At 44.2% G+C, this 26,171-nt stretch overlaps 1 protein-coding gene across 3 annotated transcripts in view; it reads left to right on the top strand.

Moving 5' to 3' along the window:
• Positions 1-26,171, top strand: part of PLEKHM3 (pleckstrin homology domain containing M3) — a 160,543-nt gene that overhangs the window by 93,569 nt on the left and 40,803 nt on the right. For all 3 annotated transcript variants that reach the window (XM_084779291.1, XM_084779290.1, XM_084779292.1), the window contains exon 6: positions 1,298-1,361. In XM_084779291.1, coding sequence (XP_084635417.1) covers positions 1,298-1,361 — 64 coding nt within the window. The remainder of the gene's footprint in view (positions 1-1,297; positions 1,362-26,171) is intronic.

The following is a 26,171-nucleotide window of genomic DNA, read 5'->3' as shown; positions in this document are numbered from 1 at the left end:
GTTTCCTATTCACTCACAGTCATCTATCTAGGTCCTAGAAATTGACAACAGCTAATGAATCTTGCTGGAGAATCTCAATTTACAGTTTTATGTTATTGTTACCATCTGTACCCAAAATCTAAAAGTTAATTTTAATATACCCTTAAGAGAATATATCATTAATGTGACATTCAGTTGGACTGTCCCCATGCCTATAGGTGATTCTAGAGAAATACAGAGGTTGCCACTGTAATATTTCTTAATTCTAAAATTAATTAGTTTAGCTATACAGTTATATCAATTACTTTTCTTTCTTTTTTAAAAGATTTTTATTTATTTTATATGAGTGCTCTATTTGCATATTTACCTGTATGCCAGAAGAGCGCTTTGTAGATGGTTGTGAGCCACCATGTGGTTGCTGGGAATTGAACTCAGGATCTCTAGAAGAGCAGACCATGCTCTTAACCGCTGAGCCATCTCCCCAGCCCTGTACCAGTTACTTTTCTATTGTTGTAACAATAATGCAGTAAGGAAGCATTTACTTAGGCCTATGGTTTCTGGTGGCTAGAGTCCATGATGGCAGAGCAGAGGCATGGCAGCAGGAATAGCTGGGAGCTCACATCTTGATCCACAAACAGCAGGTAGAAAGAGAGGCACACTGGGAATGACATTCTTTTAGAACCTCAGTCCATCTCTGATGACAACACCTCCTTCAACATGGCCATACCCCCTAATTCTTCCCAAACAATTCTACCAAACAGGGACCAATATTCAAACATATGAGCCTATTGGGGACATTTTTTATTCAAACTAACACATTATTGTTATAGCTACAAAGATGTTAGGGACATCGAGTTCAGTTGTCCCTGTTATGCGTACTGCAGCTGGACCAGTGCAGAAGCTGTGTCTGAGATGTGTGTAAGACCACATGATTTGTTAGAGACATAGCTAGTATGAGAAGCCAGAAGCAGCACCAGGCAGAGTGGTGCCCTCCTGTAATCCCAGCATCTATCGCGGCTGAAGCACAATGTGCTATATATCAAAAAATTACCTCCAAAACCAAGAGAACAAAACAAAACAAAATCAGATGTGGCCTAGAACACTACAAAGTACTATAGCATTTCAGATATCATTAGAAGTGAAAATCATATTTACTTCAGGAAACACATCAGAGGAAACAGTAGAGTTAGGGTTTCTCAGAGGTTGAGATCGTAAGCAGAGGAGAAAGAGGCAAGGAAAGGAGTTCTGAAAGAGACTTGACAGGAGCAGCGTCTCTTGTGGCACCATTGGTCACTTGCCTCTCTGCCTTTGTTTTCAGAATTTTCCCCAGAGAATACCTCCTTCAGCAGATCCACCTGTACTCCCTTGCTGACCTGCAGCAGGTAAGTGCTCAGAGGGCTTTATCATTTGTGTTTTCTGTCAGAAGTCACTGTGGATTTTAATTGTTGGCGCTGAACTCATCTGTCATTGCAGTAGTTTCTTCACAGTCAACTAATTTTTATTCAGAATGAGAGGGAGATTTAGTACAAAAGGCACTATGAGACAGTGACAGTAGAGAGTGTAGAGTCCCTGGCGTGCTCCTGCCTTGCTTCTGGGGAAGCTGAGTGGAACAGCCACCTTGGAAAGCAGTTTAGGGGCTCTCAAAAGTAAGCGTTACCATATAACCCAGAGCGTCCACTCCCAAGTATATGCCCACGAGAATGTCCTTATGACAGCGTGTATGTGAGTGCTGGGTAGGGTGATGTGCCCCTGTAGTTCCAGCTACTGAGGAGACCCAGGCAGCCAGGGCTCCAAGTGGAACAAAACCTTTGTGAGAATGCACACTGCAGCCTCATTCATGAGCAAAAAAGTGGGGAAAAACTCAGATGTTTATCAACCAATAGGTGGTTAAACAAAATGCTGTTTATCATTACTATAAAACATTATCTAGCCATAAAAAAAGAGTGGAACAGTGATATGCTAACACAGATGAGCCTTGGAAACACCAAGTTGAGAATCAAGATAGGAAATGCTATCTACCATTACAACTATTCAAGTCCACAGTGAGCAAATTCGTAGTGGCAGAAAATGAGTCTGTGCGTAGTTCCGGAAAGAATGCAGGTGAGGGGAGAGTGGTGATGGGGTTGGGATCTCTTCCGGGGCTGAACTAGGGATGGTGCCTTGTGAATATACTATAGATAAGTTGATTATTTTCTTTAAAGTTATGAATTTTATGGGATGGGATTATTTTAGCTAAAAATTATGTGAAGGAAAAAAAGATGTGGGAAAGGCAGTGAGTGGAGCACACAGCCTTCAGACGTGCTGGAATCTAAAAGCTGGATGAATGGCCTTTAAAGTTTACTAAAACACAGCAGCACACAGAACACAAAACAACACGGCAGAGAGTTACAACCAGCCTTTATGATTTTGTTAGTGCATGTGCTTTTAATGATTGACCAGATTAGCAGCCAGGAAGAAACCAAGGTTCTGTGTGCTCAGCCCCAAGTTCTGAGTACGCTTAGCTTTGGTTAATCATTTAAATCAACCACTCACTCTCCAAGGAGCTGCCAGACACTAAATGCAAGCGTTACTTTACTTTCTAAATTCTGATTCTTTTAAGAAGCAATCAAAAAATAATTGTTGCAACTTTCAGAAATCTCACACTGCTGGGAGTCTTTGTTTTCTTCACTGGCTATTTTGGCCAAAAGAAATGAGATCAGCTTAAAACCTCACCCATGTCCTTTTGTCATTTTTCAGAATTTAAATTGCTTTTCACGGTTTCTGGTATATGTCCTTTTTTAATTTAAGATTTTAGGACTTTCATGTTCATTGTCATTTGGAGGTAAGGCAGTTGGTGTTTAGTTGGAAGCCTAAGAGAAGGCTAGGGCTATCATCTATCTCCTTGTCAAGTTCAGACCTACTTGCTCCTTGAGCCTGGCCTGCCTTTCCTGCATAGGCTAGCACCAATGGAATCTGTGGCCAGCGTGCAGAGGGATGGAGCTCCAATTACAGTCACCTGGTGATATGCTAAGGGGAATTGACCAAATTTTCTGGTATACAAATTATTTATCTTCTTAGCAGTCTTCCTAGCCATAGTGGCTGAGGGCCCAGACACTCTCACTGAGACATGTTTAAAGGCACCAAACATTCTTACAAAGGTGCTTTAAAACAGAGTCACTCCTCTTTCAGGAGGTCCTTCAAGAGTTTGGGTTTCAGATGAAGTGAGAATTAGAGTAATTCTATATTCATTTTAGGGTGTCAAAGTAGCATATCCATTTAGACTAATAGAGCTCGCTTTTTAAAGCTTCCATACCCTGCCGTCTCCCCCACATACTCTTTTCTTTTTCCTCCTTGTAATAATCAAGCCGCACATGCCAAGCTGCCTGCTTAAGTCAGTGACAGTGGTGTTCTCGGTGGGCCAGGCCATTAGCCCCCAAAGCCCCATAAGTAGCTTAATCAGTTTTCAGCTGGGCAGTGCAGTGATAGAAGCACTCACCAGCTTATCAGCCTCCCTGTGGGCGGGGGCTGGAGCGCAGTGCGTCCCATTTATGTAGCAGCTCACTCTAACCTGGTTCTTTGTGCCTGGCTTTAAGAGTCCCAAACTTATCCTATTTAGAGGAAGTTTAATTCAATTACTGCTTCTGCCTAAGGTGGACTAAATTGGATTTAGCTTTTGATCTGTCTCTATCTTGGCTATCAGTCCTGAAGGGCACCCCTGCCCATCTCCCGTTGGTTTCTGGGCAATAACAAGTTTGTTTTCTAGGTCTGAACTGTTCTCAGACATAGGGATGAAAAGAGACCTGGAGCAGGAGAAACAATACTGTGGCTTTTGTAGAAGAGTGTATCAGGATAGCAGGAGCCCTTCCTGCCTGACCAGCCATAAGCCTCGATGGAGCAGAGCCATTTTGGTTTTTTCTTTTTGTCACTTTTAGGAGTGTTAGAGTCAGCAATTTTTTCCCACTTGATTACATTCCTTACTCTTAAGGGTATCTATGAAAGCAAACTTTCTGTCTTGTACAGTAACTATGGAAAAAAGCTTTTAGGTATATGTTTTAAAGCAAAAGAAAGAGAAATTAATAAATTATTGAGAAGTTTTTTTTTTTTTACAAATTTCACTCATGAATTTGATTTTTTAAAGAAAAAAAATTTAAAGTTAGTATTTAATAGGCATAGTAGCTGGTAAGGTGGCTCAGGAGATAAGGTGCTTGCTGCCCAGCCTGGTGAACTGAGCTGATTCCTGGGACCTCCATCACAGTGGAAAGAGAAAACTAAATGTTGAAAGTTGTCAGTTGTTGTCTGACTTTGCACATGTATATGCATGCATCTGTGCATGTGCACATATACACTAATAGACATAGTAAAGAGGAAATTGAGGGTTCTGCATAATTTTTAAATAGTACACTACACAAAGCATTAATATTGTTTAACAATGCTAAAAACATTCTGGTACCAAAAAAAATGTGCCCCTCATAAGTTTTATTTTTATAACAGTCCTCAGGATTTTAGCAAAAGTCAACAATGGCTGAAGACTTTTAGCTTCCTAATACATCTTTTGTTGCAGTCAAGAAATTACTATTTTAATTCTCTGCCGCCTTTGGGTGTATTCATTCTTCCTACGGTACACTTGGATATGTGGGAATAAATTGCAAATGCTAACAGTTGCTTAGTGAAGAAGACCCTTTCCTTTTGCTGAGAGCGATCACTGCTAGCTAATGGCAGAGAGAGTGCCTGTGCCAGGTCCTCACAGCCTGCATGTTTCACCAGTGCTTAGACTGCTCCCTGGGTATTACATGCATGGAAAGATTGGACAGCACAATATGTGACTAGTCAGTTTGCAGCATTTTCTGGAGCATACAAGCAGAGGCAAGAATCATTTGGGCCTGATGGCAGGGCCAGGGAAGTCAAAGGTTCTCTACTTCCTAGGAGACCTTGGGTACACCACCTTGACTCACTCATTTCTTAAGATAGGACTCCAAATGAACTTCTGTTCAGCAAAAAAGGGTATTAGAAAATGGTACTCAGGTTGAGGTGGTGGCAGATGCGTTTAATACTAGCATTCAGGAGGCAGAGACAGGCAGATATGTGTTCAAGTTCAGCCTGGCCTACAGAGTGAGTTCCAGGACAGGCAGGGCTACACAGAGAAAATCTAGCTCAAAGAAAGAAAAGCTATTTGGTTTTTGGTTTTTGCGGGGGACATTTTTATTCCTCTGTGTGTGTGTGTGTGTGTGTGTGTGTGTGTGTGTGCGCGCGCGCGCGCGCCCACCCACAGAAGCCAGGAAAGAAGGTTCAATCCCTGAGTCGGTAATCACAGGCAGTGTGAGCATCTTACATCAGTGCTGGGGACCAGACTCAGGTCCTCTCCCTGGGTTCTCAGCTAGAGTTCCCAGTTGCTGAGCATCTCTCCAGCCTCTGCTCCTGGGGCTTTTTGTGGGAAACATTATTTGTGGAACTTTTTGTTGTTTGTTTCTTATATATACACACACACACACACACAGAGAGAGAGAGAGAGAGAGAGAGGCTTTCTCTTAGGAAGTGCAAATACAGTGCTTTTCAAACTCTCAAAGCAGTTTCTAAAAGGCTAAGCAGGCAACTGCTGAGCTTTTGTGAACATGTGGACATGTAAAGTGGAATTTTTAATAGGGAAAATTCTTTTAAACATTTTCCCTTGTTTTGATACCTTGAGAAGAGGGAATAGAATAGAATTTGTTTTGTTGTTTTATTTTATGTATATGAGTGTTTCCCCTACATGTACAGTCTGCACCAGGTGGTGCCTGGTGCCCACAGATAGCCTGAAACTAGACTTACAGACAGTAACATGCATGCTGGGGATCAAACCCAGATCCTCTGAAAGAGCAGCAAGTACTTTTAACCACCGAGCCATCTTTCCAGCCCTGGTTTTCTTTTTTCTTTTTTCTCTTTCTTTCTTTCTTTCTTTCTTTCTTTTTTTTTTTTGTGTGTGTGTATATGTGTGTGTTGTTTTGTTTTGTTTTGTTTTCATTTTTTGAGACAGGGTTTCTCTGTGTTATCTTGGCTATCCTGGACTCACTTTGTAGACCAGGCTGGCCTCAAACTCACAGTGATCGGCCTGCCTCTGCCTCCCAAGTGCTGAGATTACAAGCATGCGCCACCACGCCCGGCCCAAGCCTTCATTTTCTTATTTTCGATGTATCTCACATTATCAGGGACCCATGGGAAGGCTCTAAGACAGAAGTATAACAGAAAGATGTGTCCTAAGAAGACTGCAGAATGCCTTAGGTTTCTCTTGCTCCTGGCAAGTAGTAGACAAGCCACCCCCGTACTTCTCTCCCCTAGATTCTTTCAACAGTGAATTAAAAGGTTCCCAATTTTACCAACAGACTAGAAGGTAAGTGTATGCAAGTGTCTGAACAGCAGTTCTCAACTGTTCGCTTGGAGCCGTTAGAATCCTGGTTTAATATGTCATTCCCTAGACTGTAAGCGAGAAGAGAATTCTTCTAAAGTTCCTTCTGAAAGGATAGGTCTGGGCGAGCTTTACCTGTTGTCTGAGACAAAACCTGAAGTACTTACTGCTCACTTTTTCTTCTGCTGTTGCTTACCTTCAGCATGTGTGTAAGTTAAGTGGTCCATGATTCTGTCTGTGTGTGGTGCAAGAGGAAGGATACTGGATGCCCCAGGGGTGAGGCAGGTGGCTAGTGTGGCCACTCCCCACCTAGTCCCTTACTGCCCACCATCTCGTCCCTCACAGACCTCTCTTATGATACAACTTAAGGGATTTCATCCTCATTATTTACTTTCCCTGGATTCGAAATTTCCAAAATAGGACCTATTTTTAGGTTACAGTGAGGAAAAATTAATAATTATGTTACCACACATTCATTCATGGTACTAATACATTGAAAACAACATGCTATTCTGGGAATAAACATTTTAAGGGATGTGGGCTGTTTGTTTGTTTGTTTGTTTTGTTTTGTTTTGTTTTGTTTTTTCTGCTTAGATAGTTTCTCTTTGTAGCCCTGCTGTCCTGGAACTTTCTGTGGTCGGTTGGCCTCTAACTCAGTGATTCCCCTGCCTCTGCCTCCCCGGTGCTGAGATTACAGCTGTGTGCCACCACCACCTAGCTCAATCAATGACTTTTAATGAAGAAAAGAGATAGAGAAGTCAAGAATTTTAAGTAGAGTTGTGAGTGGGAGGGGTGCCACAGGAGAGGGGCTGAAGACCTGGAGAGCCATGAAAGCACTGAGCTGCAGCCAAGGGCACACTACCTCTCCAGAGCGGCCTAGGCTGCTTGTTCATGCTGAAGCAAAGAGCATTTGGGCTGAGCAACTGACATGTCACAGAACATGTGCATCTATGGTAAATCTGGTAGGATAGACACATGGAGGGAGGAAGGGTGCACATATGTACATGTGTCCTAACCTGAACTCCCTAACTTGCCCCCTAAAATAAAAGCAAATGAATTAGAAGTATTAGCCTTGAAACAAAAGAAAGGAAGAAAGGCTCATCTGTGAAGCAACAAATATGTTTTATTTTGTTTGCATGGGGTGGGGGAGTTGGTGCACACTTGAATTCGCATGCGTACATAAGCCAGAGGGCTAGGTCAGGTGTCTTCCTCTGTCCATTTCCACCTGATTCTCTCCCTAAATCTGAACCTTGCCATTCAGGCTAGGCGGGCTGGCCAGCAAGCTTCTAAGAGCCAGGACATGCTTTTACATAGGTTCTTGGGATTTTAACTCAGGTCCTCTTGCTTTCCCAGCAAGTGCTCTTACGCACTGAGCCACCTCTCCACCCCCACCCCCCATCTCTGCTTTTGACTGTCAGAATAACTGTGAGTTGTTTAAGGTTGTCTGCATCTTGTTTGTTTTTGAGACAGGTCTTGCTGTGCCCCCCAGGCTGATTTGCATTTCGGTCTTCCAGAGGTCTGGATCGCGGGCATGCCCCACCAAGCCTAGCTAACCTTGCAGTCTTTCTGAATAGTCACTAAGTGTCCCGGATGGCTAACTTCTCAGCTAAGGCTTTGGCTCAGTCCTCTATTCATCCCAGTGACACAAATGGGTGTCAGCAGTGTTCCGCGCAGCAACAGTGCATCTGGTGGCCCACTTCAGAGGCTTCCTAGCGCTGTCGCTGGCGAGTCCGTTCACAAAAAGGCCATGTCCAAGGCAGTTCAAGGCCAGTCTTTGAAGGCATGTTTTGTTGAATTCTTCAAGGGTGTTTGGTGAATCACTTTGTATTGCCCTGCCCCCACCAAGCAAACAGCATCAGAGAGTGGTGTTCTCTGTGGGCACTCTTCACAGAGGCACTGGACAAAGGAAAGGCCTAAGTGGGCACTCAGGGCAGCTGCCCTTCTGCCGAAGCACTAACAGGCGATGACCTTTATTCACATGTGGGTTGATGTCATTGAGCCCACAGCCAGCAGGAACGCAGTGCCTCAGTGCCCATACCCCAGTCACCAGTCCTCAAGCCTCAGGAGGCTGAGGAGCCCCGAACCCTGCACCATTGTCCTCCCGGCATCATGGGGCAGAATAAGTAATTAGGAGCATTCAGATTTAACAAGCAGAAACACAAAGCGGGACAGCTTGCCTGTGTCACTCTCTAGCCAGTGTTTGTGTCTGCTGTGGCCACTGCTCCTTCAGAAACCTGCGGGTGGACAGACACTCTGGGCGACGTCATTAGGACCTCACTAAATCTGCTAGCTGCTCCAGTCAGGACTGTTCTACGGTTAGTGCACGTGGGAACGTGCGTTTTAGGCAAATGAGTATTTAAAAACTGAACATGCCTACTCTCCTCAAAGGTTTTTTCTGAGGTGCTGCAGGCCGGGATTGACTGTTACTCTTTGAAGGCCCCGCTGGCTGGCAGGCTCAGGAGCAGGCGTTTCTGGAGTAGGTGCCAGTGAGTTCATGCCTCCTGCTCAGACTCCAGGCTGTTGCTGGTCCTGTGTGGAGGGGTGAGGGGCAGAGTGGCAAGGACCAGGTACAAGTACTCAATCTGGAGCAGAGGTCTTCAGCTTTGGGCAGCTCCACCTCCCACTGACCATGATGGCTGCGGTTTTGGATATAGGTTTGCTTTGCTTTGCTTTGGTTTAGCTCCTCAGTTTACTTTAGTTGTTGGTTCTTATTATGATTCGTGGATAGGAACAGTTAGCTGAAGGGGGATAAAGCAGGTAAATAACAAGGTGATGGTGAGGATTGTGCTTTAAGCTGGCTGTTATTCTGAGCCCAATACCCAACTATAGTGTGGTCCACAGATGCATTCAAGGAGATGGGGAGACATGGCCAGAGACTAGAGCAGAAAAAATGTTGACATCCAAGTTCAGAGTTTATGGAACTTTAAAAAAAAAAAAAAAAGATCAGAATGATGACCCTGTATGAATTTGGATAGTAAGCCCCCTTGTCCAGGAGAAAAAAAGCTCAACTGAGGTTCCACAAGCTGTCCATAACTCCTTTGGGTGCAGGCGCCGTATAATGGCTGAATATGCAGAATTAGAAGATAGCCAGTCAGAGTTGAAGTCACTTTCCTGGGATCCAAGTCACTTGGCTTCTGCTCATTTTCAGTCTTCTGTGTGTTGGTGGCGATTTTTGTGATGTTTCCCATTTCTATAAAATCAGTTATAATCTAGCCCCACTAAGGACCTGTTTGCAGGGAATGTGTGCTGCCAGTAGTGTTACTGATGGACGGCTTAGCTTGATACCTTATATAGGAGGTGTTACCAGGAATGGGAGCAGAGAGCCCACAAAGCCCGCCGTGCTATATTTGGTTAGTAGGGCATATTTCTGTGTGTTCGTTATCTATTGCTATACAACAGATTGCCCCCAAATATATAATTTAACACAAGAGTGAACAGTAATTGTCTCTCATGCTTATTGTGGGCCAGAAATTCCTGAGCAGTCAGTTGAGCCGAGGTTGCAAGGAGTATGCTGGGTGGGGCCTGTGGTTAGCAGCTGGAGCCGTGTCAGCTACTCCCACAGCTGGCAGATGGGGGGCTGACTGCTACTGGGGTGATGTGACAGCTGGCTTGAGAATGGTGTGAGTGTATGTGGATGATGTTATTCTTTCTGTGTGACCTGGCCCTGGAAGTCCAGGTGCTGTCATTTCTGCCATATTCTGATCACTAAAAATTAGTTGCCATGTCACGTTCCAGTGGTGCGGTCTGTTAGCAAGTAGTGCCAAGAGAAGAATCAGACTCTACTTTTCGTCTGTATGTGTGTTCATGTGTGTGCACATGTAAACCAGAGAACATCCTCCAATGCTGTTTCTCATGTACTGTCCACCTTTCGTGTTTTGTTTCTTTTTTGTGTGTTTTTGACAAGGTCTCTCATAGGTACCCTAGGGTTTGCCATGTAGACAGGCTGGCTGGTCAGCAAGCTCAGGGGTCTGCTTGTCTCTGCTTCCACAGAGCTGTGTTATAAGTACATGCCACCATATCCAGCCTTTTGATTCGGGTTCTGGGAATGGAACCCAGGTCCTTTTATGGTAGGAGGGTGGGGGAAGGGGGAAAGGCAAGGCAAGTACTTTACTTACCTTAATCTCCCCAGCCCTCACTTTTAACATTATAAAGACCATGTAAATATAGTTTAAACCAACTTGCCCTGTAATAGTACCACATCTGCACTCCCCTTATATTTTATCCCCTAAGCAACTTTGTGAGATAGATATGGCCATCTTAAAATTTTAAATACCATATGCTGTGGTGTGTGGAGGGCAGGGGCAGCTTGTGAAGTCAGTCCTCTCCTTTTACCGTCTGGGCTGCAGGACCAGATCATCAGGCTTCAGGAAAGTCCCCTTACCCACTGAGCTGTCCTCTTAGCTCTGGCCCTTTTTAAATCTATGTGTATGTTGGAGTGTATGCCACATATGTAGGTGACCACAGAGGCCAGAAGAGTCAGGTAAGTTTTTCTCCATTTTCGTCAGTGTTTTTGAGCACAGAATGACTGGAAAACATATCCAGCCTGGTGTGGCAGGTTGTATTTTGTAAAGGCAGGTGAACACCATCTCTCATACCGTGCAGTTTTCTTACCTGTGACTTAACCTACTCTGGCTGAGGGGTGGGGCTTTATCTCCTCTCCCGGAATCTGGACGGCTGGGACGTTGAATTTTTTTTCTGTGTGATTTTCCAAGGCCAAGATATAAAAGGTGATACAGCTTTAAGACTTGGCATGATGCCACAATGTTAGAAGGAACCCTGTGGAGGAGCCACATGTAGTCGCTGTGGCTGACAGCCCAGCTGAGCCTGAATTGGCAGCCGCCATCTCCCACTGGGTACTTGAGGGAAAACTCTAGCCTTGGCCTTCGTGTCATGTTAGCTGAGGACACAAATGAGTTTGCAGGTAGCTTGGAGCATGGTAAGCCACCTCCACAGTGCCCTGCCTGATCTGCAGACTCTGCTAGCATAATAACATGATTGTTTTATGCCACTAGAGTCAGGGTAATTTGCTTTGCAGCAATAGTAATTGGAACCTCCCCATAATTTGGCTGTCAAGGAAGGCTTCTTAGGGGCTGATTATAAGTTAAGATTCAGGGCCTGTAGATGAGAGCCAGGCACACAGTAGTGGGAAGGGGACTCTTGGGTTTGGACGCCTCAGAGCCCTCTGTGACGTGAGCTATAATATTCCCGTCACTAAGGACAGAAAGAAAAAAATATTTCTTTGCTAACCCTGTATTCCTAAAGAATATTCCATCTAAGTGCATCAGGATTCCTTGGGCATTTGTCTTAGTAAAACACTCATGGGATGAGGTCAATGGTGGTGTTCCTCTCAGATGCGAAAGATTGCAGTGTGCCCAGAGCTGCAAAGAGTGGAGCTTGAAATCTTCACTTCCTACTTGTGCATCAGAAGCGGGGGCGCGGCTCTCTGTGCCAAACCCCTTCCCTCCACGTCCACTCATGCCTCCTGCAAATATGTAGTAAGTGCGAAGAGACCAGAGACTGTCCGGGTCTTGGGACCCAGATGCTCATTTCTCACGAAAGGGCGAGTGGCGCCTCCTGCTACGAACACACTCCTGCTCTCTTGGAGTAGACATACCAGTCATTCTGCTCCACCTGGTGACATCCCTGGGATTTTACCCCTTGGTACCACATGCCAGCCACCTAGCACATTTTCAGCTGGTACTCTCTAGTCGGGCACTGAAGGCCTCAGGAAGTCTGGCACTTCCCAAAGTTGATTCACTTGCAGTGTCCTGAGGGGGAACCAAGAAGTACAGCAGCCCTATAAGACAGCTGAGCACACGGTCCTAGCTGACACCATTGTCTGCCTGGCCTATAATCCCATCTGTACTCGTAGCTTGCTACTTTCAGCAGTAGCACATTTGTCTTCTAAGGGACAATGAGAAAGCTGACAAGGGCAGCTTTTCCCATTGCTGTTCAGTTTTTTTCTCATTAAATCTCAGTACAGCATGAATACATTTGCCTCTGAGATCTTAAGTAAGCTTAGGAATCAGTTGTGACAGCGGGGCGGTCTTTGTAGCACCCGAGAAGGTGTGGGTGCAGCAGTGATACTTGAAGCTGCCAAAACATCCATAAGCCTGGACTTCAGCTGGTGAATGGGTTTCTTGTCACAGAATTCTGTATTCCTGAGGGTTAGACATTCATGTCTTCACCCACAGAAGGAGAAAGTGACAAGGGACCTACATGCACCAGGCTCTCACGACAAATGCCAAAAATGGAGAAGAAAGCCCCCATCACCACTCCCACCACCCCAGAATGCCCAGTGCTGTGCTGATGTGATACCAATTCAGAATGGCAGCCTTACCAGTCTGCTCAACATTGGAAAAGAGAGAAATACAGGTTTAGAACAGAGCTCCATTGGCTAGGATTCCTGCAGAGATCCGGCGCGTGGAATCAGTGGCTGAGGTGGCCAGAAATGAGACTTCAGGCTGGGACAGTGAACCTGAGAGCATCTCTGAGGGAACAGCCGTTATTCAGTAGCCCCCGAGTCACCAGCTCTGTCCACTCTCTGAGAGAAGCCGGAAATCCGTATTTTATGTGAAATTTCTCAATATTTAAACACTCTGCAGGCCAAACAAAACACAGCCACCGATTTTGACCTCTGCTTTATAATAGAGAATGCCTGCTTTTGTTCCTGCAAACTAATGAATGCTCAATTAACAGAAGGAATTTGGAGGTTAGTGTTAGATTGTACTATTCAATGGGCTGCAGACCCCATCCCAAACCCTTGAGATACTAATTGACAGGCTTGCCCAGACTGACAGCCAGGCTCTGAAAGTCGACACACACAAGGAAATAGAAAAGCTATTCCAGGTCACTTTGCAAGGTCAGGGCAGCAGTGCAAACATTAGGAAAGCCAAAAACACAGGTCAGGTGGCAATGAGAAGGCCCAACAAGTCCTGATAGCTGAAGTTAATAAATCATATTGGAAAGGTATCAGCAGCCTCTGTCTCTCCCTGGTATTGCTCTGTGAGGTGGAAAATTAAATAGAAATCAAACTGCAGATGGCTGTCAGGAACTTTTAGGAGACCAGCAGGCCAGTGTGAGGCCAACATGGGATAAAGTTTCTGCCTAGAGCAAAGGTCTCCAAATGGGTAATGATACACACTGTTGGGCATCAGAGAGGGGCTAGGTACCACAGTGCTTCCACCCTCATGTTTTGGAGTTCACCTGTCCATGCTCAAATGCCAGCTCGCCTATGTGCACTTTGGCCAAATGTCCTTGGTCATGGAACTTCCTTTGTGCCAAAGGAACGTCGTCTCTGAAGTGGGAATGATATTACTTGCCCTAAAGGGGGCTGCGAAGCCCAGTGTCAGTACAATAAAACACTTGGAAGTCTGCCTAACACACAATGCCCTAGGAGTTATGCTCTTTGCTTGTGGTGTACTTAACAGCACTAGTGTGCTAGGAGAGCCCAGCCTCTTTTCAGTGGCTCTTGGAACATCCGTCAGTGTCACCAAGGTACCCATCTGTAGATGCTAGATTGCAACCATCACTGCAGAAGCAGTGCTGCTACCCATCAGAATCTGCAGGGGGATGTTAGCCACAGGAGCCCGGTGTAGTCTCAGCTGCCCCACCATAACCACATGGAGTGGTACATTGGTGGAAAAACTCTGCCACGCCCCTTCTTTGAGTATGGTCCTAAACTTCCTTTGCGCTTCACCAGAGTGATTACGGTACTGTGATCCTGCTGTCAGCTCTCCTCCTCTCTACTCTTACAGAAAGGTCTTCAGAGCTTGTGCCAAAGGTGAGTTTGTGTTTGCTAAGAAAGGTGAGCGTCCTTCACACATATTCCTCCAAAGAATAAATGCCCCTTTCGTAGGTTATGCACAGGTATCTTTTCAGTTTTCACCAAAAGCAGCCTTTTATAGAATTATAGAGGATGCATATTTGTACTCAAGGAAAACCACCAACAGACCATGCTGTTTCTGCCACTGTAAGAGAAGCTCAGCAGCCTGAGATGTTGGCAGAAACAAAAGACAATCCTGTTTCTTCCCACCTGCAATTATAGTTTTACTGGCTTGTAAAGCACACACAGAATTTGTGGTACATTCTTCCCCTGCAGTGGGGGAGCCCTGCTGTGAGTGTAAGTGGCTTTTCTAGCTTCCTTTAACACTGAGGTAGGAGGGATCTGGCCTGATGGGCCTTTCTGCTTAGAATTCCTCCATGCTGAACGGTGTTTAAGTTCCATACATCTCTCTGAGTGCATGGTTCCATTAGTCAGAAAAGGAAACAAGGCTTGCCTCTGGATGTAGGCAGTCCCTGCCACTTTTTGTCACTTTGTAAAAGATGAATCTCTCTCTGTTCTCCCTTTTCCTATCTCCCCCCCCCCCCCCCCCCGCCTCTCTCTGCCCGCCCCGCCCCCCATGGGTTTTTAACTTAACTTACTGGTAAGGATTATTCTGCTAACCCTGCCAAAGATATATGATGTCTGTATGTGTCACCTTTATTCAGTACATTCATTTGGATAACCCCTCCTTTTTCCAGCTTCTGTTTTTGCACAAAATCTCTTCCCAAGCCAAGGATCACAAGACACATCTTTGGACAGAAACAGCCTCTTATTTTACCTCTCTGTTGCTGTGTTTCCTCCTTTACAAAGCGAAAGGTTGAGTTTGGCCATCTTTAGAGCCTCCTCCAGCTCTCAGGGCCTGCTTTTAAGCTCCTTGAGGAGTTGCTGAACTGAGAAAGCCACTCCACATACATCTGTCTTCCGGGGCCTCACAAAGTAGCCAGCTACAGCAAGGAGCTGGAGGAGTCAGCTCTAAGGACTAAAGGGCAAGATTTCCGTGGACCAGAAGGCCGTTGTTTCAGCTTTTTGTCAGCAGTTTTAAGTATTTTCACAAATGCAGTCTGAAGGACAGCTTATAAAAACATACTCAGTAGAGAATCTTGCATCCTGTAGCTATCAAACAGGCTCAGAGAAATGCACTGTTAAGCAGCCTGTTGTTGTAAACATCACAAAGGGCATGCAGACAAACCTGTTTGGTACAGGTCAGCCAGCATGTGGCTCTGCAGCAACATCCAAAGATGCTGAGGCTGACATGACATAGCATACTTTGACAGGAAACCCTTTTTCCCTCCCAAAAGTAAAAATACTATAGTCTACTGATTAAAAATAATAAAGGAATAAAAAATATATAAAACAACAATTGTTTATTATCAGTATCGACATTGTGGAGTGTGTTTTAAGTGTGTGCTACACTGTCCTATATTGTATCATTGGACATACCTCTGTAGCTTCTGAGAAAGCTACCATTTTTGTGTGTGTGTGCAAATGCAGAGTCCTTGTACAAATTAAGATGGCAAGCCCACTGCTGGGAACTAGACTCTTATAGGATAAGATTGCCATTGTACATTTTGTGCACTGATGATTGAAATGTTTAAATCACACAAGACTATGACAACTGTACATAATCCTTAAAAAATAAGTCCTCTTCTTTATACCTCATAATCCAATGGCAGTTAAGCTAATGCCCAACACACAAACATAGGCAATTAAAATAATATGCCATCTGGTGGGCTTTCTCTCGAGCTAGGCAGTACAGTACAGCTAACTATTAAACTAGGAGTGGGTGTTTGCCTTGGGGTGAAAACAGGGTGCCAGAGTTCCTTTGCAGCTCCGGTGTGTAAGAGATGGTTTACTTAGGAACTTGTGGTGCAAGGGACATTAAAGCAATGGAGTAGGATTTTAAAGCTGAAGAATACAGGAGAGCAAGAAAGCTGTGACAAGACTCCTGGGTGGAATAGAGATCAAGGAGACAGGGAGAAAGTGGGCAAGGCAGTCGGGAGGTAATAAAACTACTGATCTTAGTTTCACCTTCCCTGCCTGCTGCCTTCAGGGACAGGTCAACACTCATGTGGCCAAGAAGCAGGAGCCAAAGAAGCTAGGAGTCTCAGCCTTCTTGTTCTGTCCCTGAGTTGCTAAGATACAGTGCCACCAAAGGCAAAGGGCCTGTTCATTTAATTTTCCTTTCATAGTTGGTCACAAGAGAACAGAAAAGGACATCTCCCAAAACCCCATGACCCAAGAAGACAGTAACAGTTTATCCTTTACCAAGTCATGTAATATCTCTGGTGCTTAAAATCTTTGTGTGTAAAACGAGAAGGCTGTACTAAATAATTAGATTGATAACAGCCCCTCTTTATTATGTGCTCACAAATGCCATTTACTTTTATGTTAGAGGACTGACTTTAGGCCAGCCCCCGTTCTAAATCTGCATGGATTATCTCACTCAAGCCTCAGAACAGCCCTTTGAGGTAGGTACTATTATTACCCATGGTTTACCAATGGGATGGACTTACTCAAAGCCATCCTGCTAGCATGGAGGAGCTGGAATTCAAACCCAAGCTCTCCTGCTGTAGCCAACATGTTATGTTATTTTCAGTTTTATGTAAATGTTTCAAAAGTTTCAAAACATAAAGAATGACTACTGCCCGTTTTATAATTCCCACAACAGCTGAAGGAGTCCCTGAGTGGAGAAATGAGAGCCACCATTTTGAACTATTTCCTTCTAGCACCAAATCTTTCCCTTTGTAGCAGCCCAAGGTCCTCTTGCCCATGAAGCAAAGGCCTTTCCCTGGTTGGGATGGGAACAGTGGGTCAAAGGGAGAGAGGTCTTGCTCACACACTTTGCACTAGCTACAGAGTGCAGGTCCCTACCCAGTGCTCAAGGAGATTCGGGCACATTGAGAGCTTATTGATCAGGACCACTTTCCCACTCCAGCTCCTCTAAATAGGCCTTAAGTCCCAATATTATTTGTATGTCAGTTTTAAATAATGCCACTGTGATCAGATATTTTATTTTATTTTTTCCTTCGAGACAGGGCTTCTCTGTGTAGCCTTTGCTATCCTGGAACTCACTCTGTAGACCAGGCTTGGCTCAAACTCAGAGGTCCACCTGCCTCTTCCTCCAGATTAAAGGTGTGGTCGGATAGCTTCATTCTGTCTATACCATTGACCTGTAACCATCAAAACCAGCAAGATTCTAGACTAGAGTACCTGAGTCACCTACTGAATATATTGTGGTTTACAAGGAAAGCAGATAAATTCTTTGTTTTTAAGAAGCTTCAAAAAAAAAAAAGCTTCAAGTTTTTATTTTTTATTTTTCAAAAGTTTGGTATTGGCACATTCTGTATTTATAACTTATGTCAGGGTTTCAACCCATATTCCTTGTATATACATTTATAACTGTGACTGCTTTTTAATTCCCTCCCCTTCGGTTGGTTGGAGTCATTGGCATATGTTTGGAGTTCTGCTAGCGCCCCTCCCATAGAATGTGGTTAGAAAACCCGACTCTTCTAGAATTGCCATCAGCCTAAAGGTTCGTTGCAAGGACTGAAAGCAAAATCTCTGAGGCAGCTGACATTTTAGGTGTGTATATAATTTACCAAATTGTTGGCCACTTGGCTCTGAGTTGGTGGTCACAAAAGGAATTAGCAACCCTCCCCTGCTATCCCCAAAATATGAAAAGGGAAGGGTGTTACTTGGCATTGACCCAGAGTCCTGCTGGCACACAGAGTCAAACAGCAGCACAATGGTACATTTGGCCACAAAAGGCTTTGGGATAGCAAAAGGGGCCAAAATAGTTGTGGCATAAGTTGGCTAGCATATTAAGCAAATCTGAGTTTAATTTAACATAGAGATAACAAACCCCCACCATCACCACCACCACCCAAACTGGCTGTTACTTTCTCTGTCTCCATGGGATGAGATACAGCCAGGAGTGAGTTCACAGGGACATTCATGTGCTTTCAAAGTGAGACACACTGTGGTCCTTACATAGGCTTTCACATTTGCCTGGGCAAGATCGAGTAAGCATAGAAAGACAGAGGAGCAGCTGGAGAAAAGCTGAAAATGGATCTTGAGGTTTGAATTCCTTCTGTGAGTTTGCTAAGCCACACTGCCTGAGCTTAGTCTAGAGAGGCAGGCAGTCTGTCTCCCCGGGATAAGGAAGGATTTGGAACTCAGTGAGTGTGAGGTCTTGGCCTCCACTGTGTTTTCTGGTTTGTTTTGTTAGCAGAAGCAAGTTATTCTAGTTCCTTGCTCCTGGCTTTTCCCTCAGCACACTTTGAGCAGCGAGTCTCCACCCCGCCGATGGCAGTGGGGTGGATGGAATGGGGTAATGAAAGGGTGGACGGAGATGTTGATTCAGTGTCCTGGGATGAGGGAGGCAAGGAGACTTCAGACCTCAGAGCTAGCTTCTCAGTCCACCCAGGGCGGTGAGGGCAGCGGGGCCACAGGGCTAAAGTCACCTCAGGCTAGAATCAGCTAAAGTCTCCAGGAAACAACCATGGCCAGCAGTGTTAGCTGGGACAACCAGCTCTTATCACTGGGAAACGGTTAGCAGTAGAGACGCTATATAGAAAGAGAATCAGCACACAGCCACCGACCAGACTACTTAGGACAAGTAACATGGTTATATTGGTACATTTTATTTTATGCATATTTACCATTCAGTGAGGAAAAGAATGCCTTCCTTCTAAAAACTGCAACTGCAAGCCCCTCAGGAAAGTGCCAGCACTCCTTGAGTGTGCACTCTATTTTACAACCTTAAGTATTCACTAAGTGCCCGTAAGTATGACGAAGGGAGTTCACAATATGTCAAACAAGATACACGTCCTAGGTGAGCAAGTACCGAGAGTCCACTGAGACATGAGAAGCGGTGCTTATAGGAAGGCACGCCAGCCCCTCACAGCAAGCAGGCTCGGTGGCTCACAGGGCAGAGGCATAGCCGAGTACAACTTGGTGGGGTTTGTGGGGGGGGGGGGCAGAGGCAAGGGCTCTCTGTGTAGCCCTGGCTGTCCTAAAGCTCACAGAGGCCCACCTGTCCCTGCCTCTCAAGTCAGGACTAAAGGCCACACCAGCCTTAACTTGGTGGCTCTTGTCAAAGCTTCTGTTAGGTCTTTCCAGAAGAAAATGTCACCCACGTTGCCTACCTAGTTCTTTTAAAGCAATCTCTTAGAGAAAGGGTCAACCTAGAGTTCAAGTCTCTTCTCTTGCCAGTCCTGGTTATGCTGCTGTGAATAGTGCTTGGGCAAGAGGAAATGCCCGAAAATACAAGTAGAATGAGTCACCCCCAGGAAGAAGGCAGAGATGGGAATGAACTCAGAAGAGGCCATCTGTTCCTTCAGCTATGCTATTGTGTATTTGTGAGCGGAACACTGTCATTAATCTCGGTTTTCTCTTTAGTACTACTTGGTCCCGAGTTCAAGTAAATAGTCGGCTTTCAAGAGGATCTTTAAACAACCCTGGTGTGTGGGTTTGCTTCACCATAACCTCTGATGAGACCGTTTAGCAAGGTTGCTGAAGCCACAGCATCTGAAACCAGGCGGTCTGAGTTCAATGTCAGCTTCCTTGTAAGCCTAAGATGTTAGTTAAACTTGTGACGGCTCAGTGTCCTTCCCTTCGCCCTACCTCACTGGCTCGTGGGTTTAAGTGAGGTGCACTTGTATGCGGTGCTGAGTGGAGCATCTAGCAGTACAGAGAATGCCCTTAGTACTATTAGTGAAAGTGCCCTCTGAGGGGAAAAGAGACCAGTGGCCTGTAGCCCTGTAGTGAGCCTTTATCATGGCCCATCTGACCACAGTTTCTTTCTCTGCTTGTGTTTCTTGTTCTGACCACTAGTTAAACTATCGTGAACAATAATAGAACATTAACGGACACTAGAAACTGTCTGAAACATACACTGGAGATTTGTAGGTGCATGGTTTTATATATACCTTATACTCCTTTTCTAGCATAACTCTAGTCTTTTGTAGATTACACCTTCATATTTCTATCTCTGACATAGATATTAATTTACTCCACACAACTGATAAGGAAACTAAAAGAATAAGTATTAACTTTGTATTAATATATGTTAGTAAATAATTAAATATCATAAAAATGCTTTTCAGGTGGCACAACAGAAGCCACTGATAATAATAGCATTCAGGAAATTTAGTGAAAGCGGCAGCTGATATTCCCTTAGAAGCACTAATGTGAAGCAGAGTGCTGATGGCCCAATAGAAAAACGCAAGAACGCAAACCAGAATTAAAATACCAACTGTGTGGGCTGGACATGATAACACATACCTGCATGCAGGAAGCTAAGGCAAGATCAGGGGTTTGGAGATAGCCTAGGAGACCAAAAAAAAAAAAAAAAAAAAAAGTTCTAAAGCAGTTTGGATTATAAATCAAGACCTTGGGGCCAGTGGACATATGTGATCAAGTGCCTCTCTGTGCCCACCTAGCACACTTGCTCCTGGGTTTGATCCATAGCACCAGAAAAAGAAAAGAGTTGTTTAGTGAGGTGACATTGCTAATGTCATTGTGCCCTTAAATGAGGGCTTTTTCTGTTGTCAGAACTCAGTGTGTTCTTAGTAGTAAGTTATTCTGTGTTGATGTATAAAATATATATATGCAAATGCGTAGTTTACATTATCATGTATTTAAATAAATGATCTCCTTTCCAAAATTAACTCCATTATATTTACTTCATATACATTCTGACTTGATTGTATCTACATATTTCTAGGATGTCCTATAATGTATTCTTTTGAAATCACAGTAAGAATTGTGAGCACTCTACCACCCTGCAGTTCCTGTTTGTTTGAGACAAGGTTGCTGCTGGCTAAGTCACTGGTGTGAGTCGCCCTATAAAGAAGAAAAAGTAATGGCCTGGGTAAGGGTGGGGGTGGTGGGAAGGCGAGAAGGCAGCTTGGCCCCAAATGCCTTTGGAACCTGAGGGAAGGGAGAACTGACTGCCGCAGACGTGTTATTTTTCCTGTGGCTTCCACCCCCACCTCTTCCAGTCTGAGCTTTGAGTACAGTTGAAGTTTTCACCACAGAACTTGGCTATGCTTCCAAACGGACTTTTCCCCCATCTTTCCATAAATTATAGGTTTGTACATGAGAGCAGAACAGATGATTCCCATTATCCTTTGGGTTGGGTTCGTGTGTGTGTGTGTGTGTGTGTGTGTGTGTGTGTGTGAGAGAGAGAGAGAGAGAGAGAGAGAGAGAGAGAGAGAGAGAGAGAGAGAAACCTCCTGCTGTCCACTCTTAAATATATATCCGAACTCAAAGTTGAATAGCTTTTGTTAACAGGAAAGCCTGTTGACCAATGAATTGGGTCTTCCCTTCTCAATAGGAAGATTTTCTCTTGGCTTATGTCAACTGCAGTAAATAGGAAGCCACGGCTCTTTTTGCTCGCATCCTTAGCTCCAGGTACTGTACCTTACACACTGTATGAAGCCTCTTGTGCGTTGATGTGTTGATTTTTCATTCGATATTTTTGCAATACAGTTTACTTTCATAAGTAACCAATTCAGATCACTATAAAATAATTGGACATATCTGAAGAGGATATATCCACTGAATAGCAAGCAGTTGCTCTTTTTGCTGTTGTGATAAAGCACCATGACCAAAAGTGACTTACAGAAGAGAGGAGTGTGTTTTGGCTTACGGTTCCGTAGAGGGTTCATAATGGTGAAGCATGGCAAGTAGGCACAGGGAACTGAAAGATCACATCTTTATTCACACATGGGAAGCAGAGACTGTGAACTGAAGTGAAGCCAGGCTGTAAACTCTCAGCCCTCCCCCAGCTATGTACTTCCTCCAACAAGACTCCACCTCCTTAAGGTTCCAAACAGCACCACCAATGGGAGACTAGGTGTCCATGTACTAAAGCCTATAGAGGTGTTTCTCATTTAGACAGCCACACTGCTAATGGTTAAGCATCAAGAACTCCTACCCAGGCCTGAAGAGAAGACACAGAGGTTAAGAGCAGTGACTGCTCTTCCAGAGGACCTGAGTTCAATTCCCAGCAACCACATGGTGACTCACAGCCATCTATAATGTGTTCTGATGCCCTCTTCTGGCCTGGAGGTGTACATGCAGACAGAGCACTGTATACATAATTAATTAATTAATTAATTAATTTTTAAAAAAGAGCTCCTTTTGCTTAGGTGCCCAGTGTAGATGCAACCCAGTGACAGGCCAGGGGTAAAGTGAACTGTGTTACATTGGAACTTCTTCCCTTTTGGAATCCTTAAGAGTTCAGGCTCAGCCCCTCAAAGAAATAGGCCCTCAGGGAAAGGCACAAAGGAAATGAGAAAATGTGGCCTACACAGGGGATCTTGGAACATTTTGTTGTTCACAGTTACAAAGTACCCATTTTAAAAGTACCATGACAGGCTGAGAGGAAGAAGAAAAGCAGGAAGGGACAGGCGATGTATGTAATGGCGAGGAGTTGATGTTGGGTAGACATTTCAACAGAGAAGGTGAGGAGGGGCCTGCAGAAAGAGCAAGCAAGGATGGTCGCCCAGAAGAAACATAGTAATCTGGACTGCAGAAGCAGACTTCAGAGTGGTGGGTCATGAAGGGAGAACTGAAGGGAACTGCTCAAGGAGAGATGCTGGAAGAAGAGTTAGTGGAGAAAGGGGAGGGTACTTCCAAGACGCATGCTAGAGAGATGGAGAAACTGGCTGAGGAACATGGGTCCATAACCCAGGACCTTCTGATCCAAGAGCATATGCTAGAGAGATGGAGAAACTGGCTGAGGAAGACAGGTTTATAACCCAGGACCTTCTCAATGCGACTGCCATCAAGGTAGCCCTTCCAAAATGGCCTGGAAAGTGCTCAAAATTTCCACTACAACCTTGTCTTGAAGTTTAATGAGCCAAATATGTTTTTGCCTGCTGTCTCCTGCCCTAACCTTGACCAGGTCCTACTGAATTAATACCCTCTCTTTCTACTGGTCTGCCTTGGCAACTCTTTTGTTCTCGCTGTACTAAAAATAGTTCCAGGGACAAAAGGGATGAGATACATGAAAGGCAACAGCTTAGGATATGTTAATATATGTCTTTCTTGTTCAGGACCAACTAATCCATCTTAGGAGCCCCCTAGAACTAGTGCTTTTTGATGTTGGCATTTTATTCAATGATTTATTGATGGCTGACCCTTCCTGTACTTCATAATATGAATTCAAATTTAACACATGTAGTCACTCTGAGGATTAAATCCTATGCTGATTCTGCTGTTTACACAAAATAGAGAAGATATTGATTACACAATTAAAAAGTTAATATACTCAGACAGCCTTGCTTACTTACTTAGCAACTTAAAATTAAGATCCTGATCTCTGGTATGAAATATGTGTGTGTGTGTGTGTGTGTGTGTGTGTGTGTGTGTGTGTGTGTGTGTGTGTGTAATGCACCATGTGTTATACCTTATTTAAAGACAAAGGCTATATATTTAAGACTTATTAGTCAGATAAGCAAGACATGGCAGGAACTTAAAAGCAAAATGGACAGTAAGTTACTTTAAACATGTGTGTAAGGTGTTGTTCCATTTTAATTTAAACAAAATGGTTGTTGTCATTCTAGAGCTATATGCTCTTTCTAGAAATGTTCTCCACAACTGTCTGCCTGACAGAGTCAAACATAGACCATGACCAGACCTTGACACAGTGTTTCCAAAATGTGGGATACTAAGAATAATAGCTGACATTTTTTAGGCCTTAGTTTGTGCCAGGGACTGTTGTAAGAGCGTCACATGTGTCCATTGGACTTGCACGGGCTCCTGTTGTTCTTGCTCCACCTCAGCAAGGAAGCTTGCTCTAGATCACCAGTTAGTACACACAGAGGTTGGACGTTAGGTTAGGAAGACTGCCTCAGCAGCAGCTCGCTTAGTTACTGAGCAAGCCAGAGCCTCTGGTTCTGTGGAGTATTGACCAAGAAGATGTGAGTTGTTACAGACAATGACGTTAGATATGGATTGAAGCAGTTTATGGAAAGAAAGTGTTCACTCATTTATCTCCATTCTTCAGGTTAAATCAGTATTTAACTCTGGCTCTGGTAGGATTTGAACCTTTGATGTTTTTTGGTCTCCTTTTCATCAGAGTTGATGTCAGCAGTGCTGCCAATAAATAAAAAAGGGCTCAGGCTTGATTTCATGGCTTTTGACTTATTATATTCATGGAAGACTTTTATTTTAAATCAATGTATTTAAGTACCCAAATGGCTTAATTTAAGAAGGCATTGGATAAATAGCATACGTGGAATGCAGCTGTGACACCATGACTGTGTTCATGAGTGAAGTTTGAGAAACACTGCCATTATCCGGCATTGTGAAACCCACTCTAATCTAATGCCTTTAGCTTCCGGTGGCTTTTAACCTGTAAGTTACTCTCCTCCTTTCTCCTTGTAGAAATCCCCATGTGCTTCTGTCAAAGATGGTCCCCCAGGCTGGACAGATAGCTCAGCTGATAAAGCATGAGGACCTAGGTTCAGTCCCCAAACCCACGTGAAGAAATGAGGCATGGTGGCAGGTGCAGAAGCAGAAGGCCCCTGGGGTGTCCTGGGCAGCCATTTAGCTAAATCAGTCAGCCCTAGGGTGAAATCTTGTCTCAAAAAGAAAGGTGGGTGGCTCCTGAGGAATGACACCCAATGCAAACATATTTATGTATACCTGCACACACATGTGCATACAAAGATTCCCAGTGTCCCTCTGTGGGTTTGGGGTTTTCACCAGATCTTAATAATGTCAACCCATAAAGAGATTAATTTTAAATACTTATTTTTTCCTGAAATCATTCCATTCCTGCATTCTTTTTCTTTAGGGGGGTGGGGAGGTGTAAAATCTCCTTTTGTAAAGTGATAGTGATAGTGCATGGTAGACTTTATTTTGTTTTTAGTGTCTTTTATGTAGCAAAATAAAAACTTGGAAATTATTTTTAAGTAAGCTGATCTAGAAAACACAAAATACGTTTCCTCTGCCGCTCTGCCCTGTGGAATAGCCCTTACCAGTTGCTTAGCAGTCTTTAGTATTTCAGGAAGATGATTTGGGTTTATGCCAAGTTTTATTTCTAAAGCACATCCAAGCACTTTCTTCGGGGAAGTTATTAAAAAGCCTCTGCCTGTGACACTCTTTTGTGTCTGTTCCCTACGTTTATAGTATTGCTATCAAAAATAGCTATTCTGTGCCTCAGTAGCCATGAGTGAGTGCCTCCAGGACACCTACTACTTCAGGTGGGGATCAGTGGCCTCATCCTAGGGCTGTTTCCTTGGCTTATAGTTTGTTCAACATATATCTTACACATGCCTGCCACCTAACCTTGCAGTACTTACTACGTAAAGCCATGTCTAGAACATTTTACTACTATATACTAATTCTCAGACGGGACTGATTCTCATCCACTTCTAATGCAGGAGGTGGGTGTGGAAGCCTGAGCTCACCAGCTCGTTATCACCAGAATCTCTCTCTGGTGATAGTTTTGCCGTTCAGTGTTGATCTAGGTAGACCACCCCCAATCCAGCTCTCGTGGCTGAGTCCTGAGATGAAAAAAACCACCTTTAGCTTCTGATGCTGCGATGATCAGCCATAGTCAGAGCAGCTCAAGGTCACAGGCGAAAGCTCTCTGGAGTTCTTTCCACTGTGACCTGTGCCAGCCATGGCTTTGGAAAACATGATTACAAAACAAGACTTGGGCTCCACATTTCCCTCCCAGTCACTTTTCTAGGGCAAAAGAAGACATAACCTCCTGCCTGGCACAAAGTGGGCACCAAAGCCTCTGATGGTAAAGTCACAGATGTGGACCTCTCAAGTTTAGAATGTGTGCGTCCTTATGACTAAGTTTGCCAAGCTGGTGTAACAGGTACCAAGACATGGACTTACATCTGCTTTTTAGTTTTTTTGTTTTTAAATCTGTATCACGGGAAAATAATGTTTGTTATTTGATTAGAGCTGTATAATTAGCCAACTCCTACTATGATAGCCTAGGCCTTCTATAATGTTTCAGAGAAAGAAAAAAAGAAAGAA

Source organism: Acomys minous (assembly GCF_964271855.1).
Source record: "Acomys minous genome assembly, chromosome: 4".
NCBI lineage: Eukaryota > Metazoa > Chordata > Mammalia > Rodentia > Muridae > Acomys > Acomys minous.
Note: the sequence above shows the minus strand (reverse complement) of the source record. Positions and strands in the feature narration are given on the sequence as shown.